The sequence below is a fragment of the Polyodon spathula genome, chromosome 6, assembly GCF_017654505.1.
Source record: "Polyodon spathula isolate WHYD16114869_AA chromosome 6, ASM1765450v1, whole genome shotgun sequence".
In the NCBI taxonomy this organism is placed as follows: Eukaryota; Metazoa; Chordata; class Actinopteri; order Acipenseriformes; family Polyodontidae; genus Polyodon; species Polyodon spathula.
In genome coordinates this window covers 56,728,029-56,741,186 of record NC_054539.1, presented here as the reverse complement: position 1 = coordinate 56,741,186, position 13,158 = coordinate 56,728,029, and the positions used below count along the sequence as shown (strand labels likewise).

Genomic DNA, 13,158 nt, shown 5'->3' with positions numbered 1-13,158 from the left:
GGATGTATGTTACTGATTCAAATGTTGTTTGCACTGGATGCTCATTAAGTTTTCTCCAAGTCGATTTTGGAAAGAGATTTCTGCAAGCCCACAATCCCTCCTGCCTGATGACCCAATTCAGACCTGTTTGATCAGGACTCTTTCAAACAACTACCATGGTGATCAGTGTTTTAGTCTAGTTTTTATATGCTAGTCATCAAGCAGGACTCTGCATTATGAAATCTAATATTTTAATAAATGCTGCAACGAGAGAAAAATGAAAGGTGTTCCTGTCATCAGTATTTTCAAACTACTGCAGGCATTCCAGGACAATTAGTGCCCTTGGGTCAGTTATTGTACACTTGTTAGTGTTGCATTAAACAAGAAGTCATTAATGTGTTTTTTGGTGATTTATTCTTCTTTCAGTTTGCATTTATTATATTGTGGAGTGAATACAAGAGTATTTTCCATGGACATTTACTATGATTTAGTTATTAGAATACTATAAGTATTTAAGTACTGTCCAAACAATGTTGACCAATTAAAGACACTGTCATGGCAAGGGGACTTCAACAGCCTATTTCCTAGTAGTGAAATGACAGCAGCACCATTCCACCAGCAAGAATACATTGATTTAGTGAATTTTACAGTATACAGGACACTGCAGACTGAATAATTGAAGTAGTTATTGCGCCATCTGGCTCCACAAAATACTGAATCTACAGTGTGTCCTGATAATTTGAAGATTAAAATAAATCTCTGACAGTGCCATCTCATTTTATGTGTTCTGTAAATTATGAACAACAATTAATTCAACTGGAATAGGCTGCTCTAGATGCTCAAGTATTTGTAGTTTGAATTTAGTATTGTAGTATGTGTGCAAGATTTTTGTTTTTATTGTACAATTTTAGAAGGAAATGTCAATTCCTCACCTACCCAACGGTGTATATAATAATACAATAACCAATATATACCTTGTAGACAAGTGATTAAAAACTACACTCTAATCAACTACAATACCATCGATCGTCTTTACACAGAGTAAGAAGTGCAAAATCTGCTACATCTTGGCGCTGTCGCTGTTTCATTCTCTGGGAATTACCATTTGCACTCGCTTAAATTTAAAAGGGGTGTAGAGATTAATTGCAAATCATAAATGCTCTAATCCTTCAAATATATCATTATTTAAGGACACTATGTATATGTTTAATATGAAGTATATAACAATTAGAGAATAATTGAGTTTTTATTGCGGTTAAAACGAACAGGTTAAGCTAAATTACTATCTGAAACTATTACCATATAAAGATGTAACAGGTACGTTTTTGCTATTCGAACTTGGCCTGAACAGTACTAGGAACTATACTAACCATGTAAGCAGAGCAAGTTTCCACCCGGTCTTTCAAAGCAGGCGGATTGCCTAGGTCACGTCAAAGAATAACTTTGGTTACATTGATAAGTGTAAGAGGAGACATATCTTGTAAACAGCTGGGTCTGTAATGGAAGCGAGGCGTAGATTAGTCTCTGGAACAACATTTCGATGCGTTGCTCGGGCTTTACATGTGCCGATTATGTTCGTATCTGTGCGGCCGCTGTCATGTTTGCCTTCTGGTACCCTAGTTCAGCCAGCCATTGCAAAACAACAGCAGCATGCACCATATCTTACCTACAAGAAAAAGTAAGTAATTAGTATGTATGTAAAATGTGTATTACTTGCAGCAACAGGTTTACTATTTAATGGTTGCAAACAGTGTACCCCTGGTGAAGATACACAATCGGTGATATCATGGCAGCTTTTCTATTGCCACATATGTTTCCATGCGTATCGAATCATATGTAGGTCAATTTGTGCAACTTTAACCATGTCAAGTAATTTTTCGTCTTTAAACATTATAATTTATATTTTTATATTGTTTTAACATTTCATATTGAAGGCAAGTTGGTAAATTACTTCCATAGCAAATATTTAATTGTTTATCACCTGTTGGAAAAATTCTCATTTTATGCAGAGCCTTGTTGTTTACAAATTAAATAAATAGTAATTATTTTATTTGGCAGCATAGTTGGATGAATATATATATTCATGTCAGATTAATGTGTATGTAATTCCACTTGTGCCTTGTGCTGCTCACCATGAAAGGTTTACATTTGCTTTTTATTGTACTGTTTTGTTTTGAGTGAAATAAGAAGTTTTAAAATATGTATTGACAATCAATTGAAATTTGAACAAATACCGTTTTTTATTTACCATTTGGCTCAGGAACTTGCTTCAATCCAAATACTGAAGTACATTTAAAAACAGGGCTGTAGATTAACATTTCTTTAGTTTCTGGCAAGGAAGAGCCAACATGTGTACAGCATCACGTACAACGCTGGACCTAAGTGAAATGAAGAAATTCCAGTCTCTTGCAAACAGATGGTGGAATGAACAGGGAGAATTTGCTGCTCTTCATTCTATGAACGATCTCAGAGTTCCATTTATCAGGTAAATTCAGATTCTTGTGCCAGAGTGTGTTATGGACCTGAAAGAGCTAACTGTATCAGAATGTTCTGTGTGGAAAATATACAGTGCCGGTAATCCCCAGTACCGTGTGGAGCTCATGGTGAGTCATGATCAGGAAATGAGTCGACTCTTTAGCTTGGCTGGAGATCCACAGGGAGCGTTGCATTGGCTTTTGTGGTCAGTTAGGCAGAATTCACCTTATCATGCTTCAGTGACCCCTGCTGGTCAGTCGCCCCAGGAGTCCAGGCTGGGCCCTGTTCTCCAGGGTTGAGCACACTGGTAACACCCGTTTAGGTCTGAAGGGTGAAAAAAGTTGGATTGATGGCAGTAACCATGGTTGTCTGTTATTGTATATAATAAAAACAGTTGTGACAGATCCACATTATTGGTGGATCTTATTTTTTCAAACTTAGGATGTGCTTAGACATTTGGATGCCACTGTAATTTACAATTGGAAGACTGTTGGTTATTTGTAGAAAGAGAGACAAAAAGAGTCAGGGAGCAGACAGGTGGCTGAAGAAATAATAAAACCTCAACCTTAAGTCAAGTGGAAGCTGCTGAATAGAGCAGACCAGATTTGGATAGACAGATTAAGCTTTTGCTTTCCCTTGATGGGGAAAAAATGGCTTAAATTAAAAGTGGGATAAATGCTGGGGTCTTTGCCTTTCTTAAAAGGACTACTTTAAAGCTACTTGGTCATTTTCTGTACTGCAGGGCACACTTACTCCAATGGTCAGGTGATGTGACCTACAGCACAGGAATCAATTAAGTACTATGAAACAGTGGATAAATATAAAGTGGTGCTTAAAAAAAATCAAGCTCATAACAAAAAGATAAGGGGGTCAATTGTAACATCCACAGTACTATGAATATTCCATCCGGGAAAATATAGTTTTTTTTTTTTTTTTTTTTTTTTTTTTTTTAATAAATAGTTAAAAACCTGGGGTACATTAGGTGAATTTAAGCTAATTTATATTTCAAGAATACCAAATTGCTGAATCAATCCAGTGGATATCAAAAAAGACAGAGAGGAGATGTGCCTCTGAGCTAGTTTATCAGTATAACATATCTCTACTGCCTCAGATTGGAGAAGCCCAGTCAGGGAAGTAAGCTGGCAGAAAGGGCTGTTGATGTAGCCTCTTTAAGAATTGCCCTAAAGGAGGAGGGCAGTGTGTAAGGGCTTGAGTGTAGCCAGGAGGGGATTGGGAGCTGAGCAGACAGGTGCGACTGTCGCGCGAGAGAGGAAGGTACCCAAGGCAATCCATGCAGGATTCCTTGGTAGAGTAATTAAAGGGGACAGTGATGCTTATTCAGCTCATGTTAACTTCCAAAAACAAACTGAGCTTTATATGCAGAGACAGATTTACACCCACTAATATTGTTTTTATATATGTATTTAATGTTTAGTTGATATTCTGGAATAAGGTCAACCTCTTATAAATTAAGACGTGGTGACATGTTTTAAGTTCACAACCAGCATGCAACATGATGATTTTAATTAACTAAATCTGCAGTGTTCATATTAATTTGGTACTAAATCTGTTGAAATAGAAATACATCCAAACCTGTTAAACATGCAATAGTACTGAATATAGAAGTATTAAGAAGTAACTTAAATTTACTGACAAATGTTTCAACTTCCATTGAGGTACATATTTCAAATCGAAATGTTTGTCATTGTAAACTCACTGTCCACTTTATCAGGAGCCCCCACAACATTAGGTTGGCCCATATTTTTTCAGTGACCTTATGGAATTGGCATCGTACAGATGCCATAAGGTAAAGGTGTCTTGCAGGACTGTGGCCCATATGTTCTCTGATTAGGATTATGGCTGTGTGTTTGATTGTCAAGTTCATCCCACATTGCTCAATTAAAATGACTTCCAGAGTGTGTGCTGGGCAATGAAGATGGCTGACATCTGTCTCATATGTGATGCAAACCAGTGACAGACAATATTAGGCCAGTGTGGTGGATAGTACCTGCCTGTCGGAGTACATGTTCAGCATAGTGTGGTTGACAGTTGACCTTTCAGTGGAATCAAGGGCCCCAGGCTAGTTTGTATGAGATTTGTAGTATACTGGCCAGTGCATGTTTTTTTGTTTTCTATAATTATCTGCCTTATAATTTCCTAGAATTGAGTACGATTTTTATGTGCCCCTGGAAGGCCTATTGAAATCTTAAGAAGATGTTCTTCCCCCATAATACAGTCCTTTTTCTGCTCTGTTCCAGAGACAATCTGTTGAATAGAAATGGTCATCTCAAACCAGGAAGCCCTTTATCTGGTTATAAAATATTAGATGTCGGCTGTGGTGGAGGCCTGTTAAGTGAGGTACTGTAACTGTTAGGGTTTAATTTTAGAAAGTTATGTGTATTGGGGGAGGGGTGGGGTAATTTCTGTAACAAATTTCCAGAAAAAAAGGCAAATTCTATTTTTTCTATAATTTGTAGGAGATCCTCTTTTATATTTTTAATGTAATTTATGCATACTGTACAGTGTTTTTAAAATACATGATCATTTTATGATAATTTAAAGACAAACAAATATGTGACCAGAATGATTTTCTCCCAAGCCAAATCAATAAAATTATATTAAAAATGTGAACCTGACCAGTTGTGTCTTTAGCTTGACGCTGTATAGAGTAAATAACAGCTTCAAAATAAGTTACAGCTTGTTTTTTGTACTGAAGCCTTGCCAGCAGAATTACAGTATTAACCTTGACAGTATCAGGTCTAATCAAATACTTACACTTTTTACATGCCTGTAGTGGTCTGTCAAATTAGCTTTGTAGCTGACATCACAATATGTAGTGGATCTATAAATATAGCTTATGTAGCTATATCACCTATCATAACAGATATATATATATATATATATATATATATATATATATATATATATATATATATATATATATATATATATATATATATATATAATGATACATAACTTCATAACTAGCCAAGTCTAAGAAATTAGAAATGACTATCATGGCACTTCTAAAAAGTGTTTTTAACTGTTTCACACCAGACAGGAAAAATCACTTTAAAACTACAACTGGCTGAAAAAAAACAGAAACAAACAAATCTGTACAAAAATGTGTCCTAACAGGGAGTAATGCTTCTTCAGAAATGCAGCTGTGCCTCTATGGACTAAGGAAGGAAAAACAGCTGGGTTTGGGTAATGTACTGTGCCATAGCAACCACCACACGCCCTAGACAAGGGCAGGCAGGGTTCAGTAACTTGGCAACATCTGCTGTCTGAGCTGGTACAGTACACATGTAACAGATCAAATTGGGGTCTCAAATTACTCGCTGCCTCCTTCCGTTGTGCTAAAGATCTTTGGCTTTTTCTTGGGCTTTTTCAGTAAAATGTAAATGTTTTTTCTAAACCAATGCTGCAGATAAAAAATGTAAAGATCTGCTTCTCAGGACTTAAATACCTTGCAGTGCTACAGGCCAGATGGTCTGATTGCAGTTAGACCATTGTGAATCTCACCTACAGCACAGGAAGTTATGTGCCAGAAAGCAACAGTGCCTTTTGATCTGTTTTGAATTCTGTTTAAATCTTACGCACAAGGGAAAGGGGACAAGTGATAATGCCTCTTGCACTAATAAGGGTTGTGAGGTCTGAGGATTGATTTTTAAGCTATTATCACTTCTTTTCTGTCTATTTTTTTATTTCTGTTTTATAAATGCTATGCGTTTTGATTTTAATTTATGCTTTCTCATTAGCCTTTAGGGAGGCTCGGAGGTTTGGTTACTGGGATTGACCCCTTAGAAGACAGTATCAGAACTGCCGAGCTGCACAAATCGTTTGACCCCGTTCTGAATAACCAGATACATTACAGGAGCTGCCTATTGGAGGACATCACGGAGGAAGCTGCAGAGACCTTTGATGCTGTTGTTGCATCTGAAGTGGTTGAACATGTGAATGACCTTGATACTTTCATCAACAGCTGCTATAAGGTGTTGAAGGTGAGCTATAGTCGAAGGAATTCCCCACCTGAATGGGATATTTATTACATGCTTCAGGTTAAAGAATAAGGAGCTTCAATTTTTTTTCTGTTTGTTTTTTTTACTGTTCCACTTTATGATCTTTGCAATTCTAAGTGGTACTTATTGCAATTTACTCAGGTCTTCATATAGTGTCTGTGAGTTCAGTAGCTTCTCTTCAATTAATTATAGTTGCCTGCAAAATCATATGTAATGCAGGTTAGATCAGCCTATGTTTTAGTAAGTGCCAGCACATTAGTATACTGACAGCAAAAGGAAACCTGCTTAACAGTGGTGATCACTAGAAGCCACTGGCTCTTGCTTTCATAAAGACACTTTGTACTGGTTTTGCCTACAGTACAATAAGTAACATAGATATAGGAGGCAACAGGTGAAAACACCTTAACACAGTACAAGTTAGATACTATTTAGATACTTGGAATAATGACCATTTAGAAATATTTCACATTTTAAACAGGTTATCAGATTGAGATAAACAACAAAAAACTAAACACCGTAATTTTATGTTTCTACCCAATTAAAGCAAACATTGTAAATATATATTTATTTTTTGTGGTCAGTCCGATTAAGACTAGAGCTAGTTATTTGTTTTATAACATCTCATTTTGTTATTCACTTGACAGGGTAAGAACACAATTTCCGGGAATTTACTATAGCTCCACAATTTAGATTTTAAAGCTACAATTTGACCTTGCTTTAAAACCACCTCACAATTAAGACCACATTTACACAGCCCCAGTTTGCTCCTGTTTTCAGTAACAAGGCCACCATCAGCCACCCCAAATGTATGAAACCACTTTTAAATTACCTCTTTTTAAATTAATTTTCGTTTTTTAACTGCTAAAAACCTGATAAAACATCCCCAATACAAAAAAAAGGTAATCTGTGTATATTCACTCAACGCCAGAAAAATATTGAAAATGGTTACTGAATTCATGTTGACTTGACACCTTTCCCCGTGTAAAAAATAAATAAAATAACCTACAAAATAAGTACATAAATAGATAGATAAATTCCGGATGCAGTTGGGCAATGTCCCTCCTTCCTGACTTGTATCTATCATTGATTCATTCTGAATACTTTAAATCCACTCCAACTACTGAGTGGCATCAAATTCCTACATTTCTAGTGGAGGACTAACACGCTTGTGAGATTTCAAACGACCTTACAATTAGAAACAAGTTCTTGCTCACAAGATTTACAGCTGTATTGCAGTTGGATAGGTAATATTTAAAACAGAATTGCAAATTGTGGCGAAATGTAAAAAAATGCACAAACAAACCCAGAAGAATATGACTGTGACCATAAGGACTTTGTTGTAGAAGACATAGAACACAGTTTATTACACAGTACAGTGAGGCTAGCAGCTGTTTATGCTAATGATTCAAGACATAGCAAAATTAGCTAGATAAATGAATTGCACCAAAATAAAACTATTTTTATATCCTCTTTTTTTTTGTACAGCCTGGAGCATCGTTGTTTATTACTACAATAAACAAAACCAACCTGTCCTTTTCATTAGCCATTGTTGTTGCTGAGAGCTTATTGAAGATAGTACCCAGTGGTACTCATGACTGGGACAAGTTTGTAAATCCTGTGGACCTGGAAAGAATTCTAGAGACAAGTGAGTAATTCAGTTAAATGTACCAAGTGTGTCAGTGACTTGTCTTCTCCATGTACCAGCATGTCCTAAGAAATCTATTACCTTTACAAAGAAACTGAAAGCATAGGGCCCGATTCAATAAAAGATGATAATTTGTTCATTTAAAAATTCAGTGGTCCCTATTTCAATGATTCAATACCGTAAAATGCAAGCTCACTGCATTTGTAGTTGACAGTAAATTGTGCATGTACTATACTGGTATTTTAACTAACAAAGCAGTGTTTGTAGTACATTACCCCAAGGACTGTTTCCTACTGGTCAGTCACCCAGTGATCCACTGTAGAGCTCCATGGTGTAGAAGCTTGGTCATATGATCGGAAGACACCCACTAACCTTCAGTTATCCTGAGCTGGTGTGAGGGTTGCTGTAGTGAGGGGGTAAAATAATATATATTTTTCTTTTTTAGAAAGTACATTCTGAAATGTACATTTCTGCAACATACTTGTTAATCCTGTGTCTATACATTTATTTAATCAAGTGTGTTCATTAGTAGATAATTATTTATTAGTGAGATTATCCCTGAGGCCCTCGGTTTATTTTTAGTCCCGTCATTCAGGAGGCTTGTCTTGGCACTCAGGAACACTGAAAGAAGCTGCCCTGAAGATGTGTCAAAAGAGATTTGTGATGTCAGGGAAATTAGCCTGAGTATAATAAATACTGCTGTCTGTTTTGTTTTCTTCAATGAAATCACTGAGCCAGAGGGATTATACATCAAGGGTTGCCCATCTGTAAACCAGCCAGCTAACAATACATGCTTTAATGAGAATATGTACTGATATATGTGATGGTTCTTAATATCAGAGTTTTTAATAAAGGGAATAAAATACTTTCTGCCATGGGTTTTATGGTAAATGACCTAGTGATATCCAAGGGCTGTGATTTTAATTTGAAAGAGGCCAGCTCGCTGCGACGGGATATAATTGGCTTGCATAACCTTTACAGAGCCCCAAGCGCATTTTCAGATGTGAATTCTAAACATTATAAATACATGCTTGTAGACATTGCACAGCAATAAATTGTAAATGTCCCTTTTAGTTTTTTCTTTGTTTTCCTGGCCTACGCTGCAGTTGTACTGTAGTTGGTGTTGTCTAAACCCTGATTTTTCTGAGCCTGACCTTAGTGTGTGTGTGTGTGTGTGTGTGTGTGTGTGTGTGTGTGTGTGTGTGTGTGTGTGTGTGTGTGTGTGTGTGTGTGTGTGTGTGTGTGTGTGTGTGTGTGTGTGTGTGTGTGTGTGTGTGTGTGTGTGTGTGTGTGTGTGTGTGTGTGTGTGTGTGTGTGTGTGTGTGTGTGTGTGTGTGTGTGTATATTGCTCTCTGGGATACAAAAGAGTATTAAAGGCATGGAACCATAAAAGACATGACAGCTTTTTAATTATTATTTAGTAAACCATTTGCACTTCAGTATTACAGCATATCCATACCGATTAGTGATCCTTTATAAGACAACTGGAATGTCTCTGCCATTCACTTTCATTGGAATTACAGATCTTGTTATCCAGTGATAAAACAACGAAGTACAGTTCGGATAAACAGTCACAAAGGGTTCTAGAATGCAACTCAGCACTAAGCCCAGTGAATGATTCAGAGATAGATGCAACACATACAACTGACCTTTTAAGAAAGTAAGACTTGCTATAGCTGCAGGGCACATACACAGATACACATTTGAGAACAGACTGCTTCCCTGGATTGCTTCCTGTACCTCCATGTTACAATATCAATTTAAAATGGTGTTTCAACATAATGAATACCAATTGCAATTTTCAACCTGGGTTCTGTGCTGCGAGTGACACACATGCAAGAGAAATAATATGTTCCTTTCATTTAAAATTAAAAACTAGTTATGTTTTTACTGTTTTGTATGTGCATAAACCTGTTTACACACTCATTTATTTTGAAATGTTTATTTTATTATAGTTTTAAATTTTTTGAAGTAGTGCTTTATATGTGGTAAGTTAGAAAATAAACCCTTTTATGTTTTAATTGTTCATTTAAATATGGTGCTTCGGCTGTGCAGCTGTATGATATGATGTGCTTGAATAAAACTTTTGAGTTGTCTGTGTGTTTCATTTTAATATTGATGGTGTTTAAAATGTACCGTGATAATAACTGCCGTTGGCGATTGTAGGTATGAGTATAACTGCGGCGGTTCTAGTGTTAAAGTAGTCCATAAATGTACAGCATGTGTGTGTACGTGTGTGTTGTACTGACTTTCTGCTGCAGATTACATGAGATTAAGTCACAAGAACTGGGTCTTGACTGCTGAAATCTTGTTGCAACAAGCGGGATTCCTGCTCTGGTTTACATTGTTTTTTACAGCTATTTTTACAGTGAGAAAGCGATTGACGCTGGGGCAAATTACAAGCAAGTTTGAATCGTGCCAAATGCTGTGCTTTAAGTATTTCATTTAAAGTGGTACAGCTGAATTGTAATAGCTGCGTTACATAGACAAGTCCTTACCAGTTTTGTCCAGATGGCCCTGCTGTACATTGTCGGGAACTTGTTGCTATCTACGCTCCGTGGTTGCCATGTGAATTCCTCGTACACCCGCAGTAGAGTGACCATGGAGCGTGCTTTAAATGTCATGCTATTCTGGTGAGCCGCTCAGGTCGCTCTATGTTGTTGGGATACGAGGAAATTTAAACCACTTTAATTTTAACACTTAAAGCATGGCATTTGATACGACTCCAACTTGCATGTAAACATAGTCACTGCTGTTAAAGTCGCGCTGCCAAAAGGGCTCTGCTATTTCTCCATGTATTTGTGTGCCAATATCACACAGTCATGACTGTAGCGTCGATTTTCACGTGCATGTAAACCAAGCTAATGTCAACCCGCGATACAGAATGCTGATTGTCTCAAACCTGTGCAAGTTATACATCTATGGAAGGCTTTTTTGCCTCCCCTTTTATATTACACATCATGTTTTTCAATATTTTCATAGGTAGAAGATATATTGGAATAACTATTTATATCTCTGCTCTAGTGACATGGCCAATGATGTACCCACCCTAGAAGGATCTATTAGGACCTTATCGGTCCCAAAAACATAGAAAAAATTATCTCCACCAGGGGCTGAGGTTTATCGCCAAATTTGGTACCCGGATGATAGTCTAATCATGCTTCTTTTGAAATGCTGTTATATCTTTTTCTTTTTTTTTTTAATATAAATTTAGTCGGCTCCAATTTTTTACCCCGGTTTTCTCCCCAATTTAGTGTGCCCAATTATTATCTGTATCCTCGGCTCACTACTTGTATCCACTGTAACCCCCCCGCTGACTCTGGGAACGGAGGCTGGAGCACATGTCCTCTGAAACGTGCTCCTGCCTATCCGTCATTTTTCGCACTGCGGATCCACAGTGAGGCCACCAGACCTATAGTGCCAGAGGACAACACAGATCTGGCAGCTCCACTGCAGAACCACAGGCGCCCTATCGACCACAGGGGTCGCTGATGTCCTTTTAAAAATAAGCATGGTATTATGAAATTACCGGAACACTGGTACTTAGTTTAGGACTTTAATGGATCCTAGTTTTTCATCAATTTGAAATTAAAATTGATTCATTAGTTTAGGCTCCCGTGGTGGAAAGTTATTACCTGTATTTAAACAAACATATTGTAACGACGAGGCAGACTAACCTGATGTATTGGAATCTTGCTTTCCTACTTGCAATACCTTATGTTTTTTCTTTATTCTTGTTTTCCATTATGCATAGACGGCTTCTACGTTGAATCGATTAATGGGATGTGTTACAACCCGCTCACTGGCACATGGAGTTGGATTGAAAGCACAGCCGTTAACTATGCAGTTCACGCAGTAAAGCAAAAAGCACAACCTGAGTCGGAGTTCACTGAAACAACAACAGAAGAGCATCGAGATCAGACGAGAACCAGCACTAGAACATCAGTCTGAAAACCCCTGGAGGAGAGAGTGTTCACCCCAGAGTTTATTTGTTAATACCAGGGTTTTGAGCTGCCATTAATATTCAGTACTTTTCTATGTGCATCTCTTTAAATTAAGCAGCATAATCCAAACATGTACCAAAAATGTAAAATTATTATTATTATTATTATTAATAATTAATAATAATAATAATAATAATAATAATAATAATAATAATAAATAATAATAATAATAATAAAATAAACAAAAAAAGGATTACAGGCATTCAAATGGAACACCTAAACTATTGTTAAGTTAAAGAACTGCCAAGCTACAGGTGCAAGGCAAGTTTCAGAGATGGCCAAAAAAATAGTGTACTGCACTGAGAAGCAAGAAGCAGAACCAACTAATGCAGTTGAACCTGAATGTATAAAACTAGATACTGTACTACTGTTTAGGGCAACTGTGTGCATATATTTACATCTGTATGCCTTGAAGCCATCTTGCATGGCTGTTGTAACCGTCTGGCTGTTGGAAGCCAGTTTTCTGCTTGTAATACATATATTTGATATGTTTTGTTGTGAATAAACTGCATTATACAATGTACATTTATGCCATGTATTGAATTTAAAAAAGGGTAATGTATGTGTTTTTCTTTCTGTTTATTTATTTTTGTGGTTGGCAGAAATCCACTATTTCAAGTGCGGTCATGCTTTATCAGCTTTACTAAGAGAACCATCCATCCTGTTACAAGCTTGCTTCCTGAGTGAAGACTTGCCTGTTTGGACCCTTGTCTCGTTCGCTTGCATAATAAAGGGCCTGGAATCTTCAGTAATCCTTACAGGGGCTTGCCTCTTCATTACAACCATAGATCTTATACTAGATATGCTGGATGTGGAATACTGATGTGTAAAATGCTGATTAGATGAACGCATTCTGATGACAGAGCTTATGTAAATGTAATTGTGATGCATTTGCTGGTTCTGATTCTGAGTGAGGTGATGGTGGTATGCCTGCCAGTAAGGAATTAGGTACACCTGTGTGCCTGACTATCTTGAGAATAAGGCCCATGGCATTAATTCATGTATACCTAGGGTACTTCATGAGTAACTCATT

The 13,158-nt window shown here is 37.0% G+C and overlaps 1 protein-coding gene across 1 annotated transcript; it reads left to right on the top strand.

Annotated features, from left to right (window-relative positions):
- The first annotated feature begins 1,387 nt into the window (after positions 1–1,387).
- On the top strand, positions 1,388–12,877 carry coq3 (coenzyme Q3 methyltransferase). Its single transcript, XM_041253231.1, has 6 exons — positions 1,388–1,657; positions 2,306–2,464; positions 4,713–4,812; positions 6,216–6,458; positions 7,962–8,121; positions 11,876–12,877. The coding sequence occupies exons 1-6, from the start codon at positions 1,479–1,481 to the stop codon at positions 12,070–12,072; spliced, it is 1,038 nt and encodes a 345-aa protein (XP_041109165.1). The 5' UTR covers positions 1,388–1,478; the 3' UTR covers positions 12,073–12,877.
- The last annotated feature ends 281 nt before the right edge of the window (positions 12,878–13,158 follow it).

Bases quoted from the DNA above. Each gene is read 5' to 3' on its own strand.
- coq3 (XM_041253231.1), top strand. From the start codon at position 1,479: ATGGAAGCGAGGCGTAGATTAGTCTCTGGAACAACATTTCGATGCGTT. The intron at 1,658-2,305 runs GTAAGTAATTAG...ACATTTCTTTAG, and splicing joins TATCTTACCTACAAGAAAAA to TTTCTGGCAAGGAAGAGCCA. The intron at 6,459-7,961 runs GTGAGCTATAGT...TTTTTTGTACAG, and splicing joins GCTGCTATAAGGTGTTGAAG to CCTGGAGCATCGTTGTTTAT.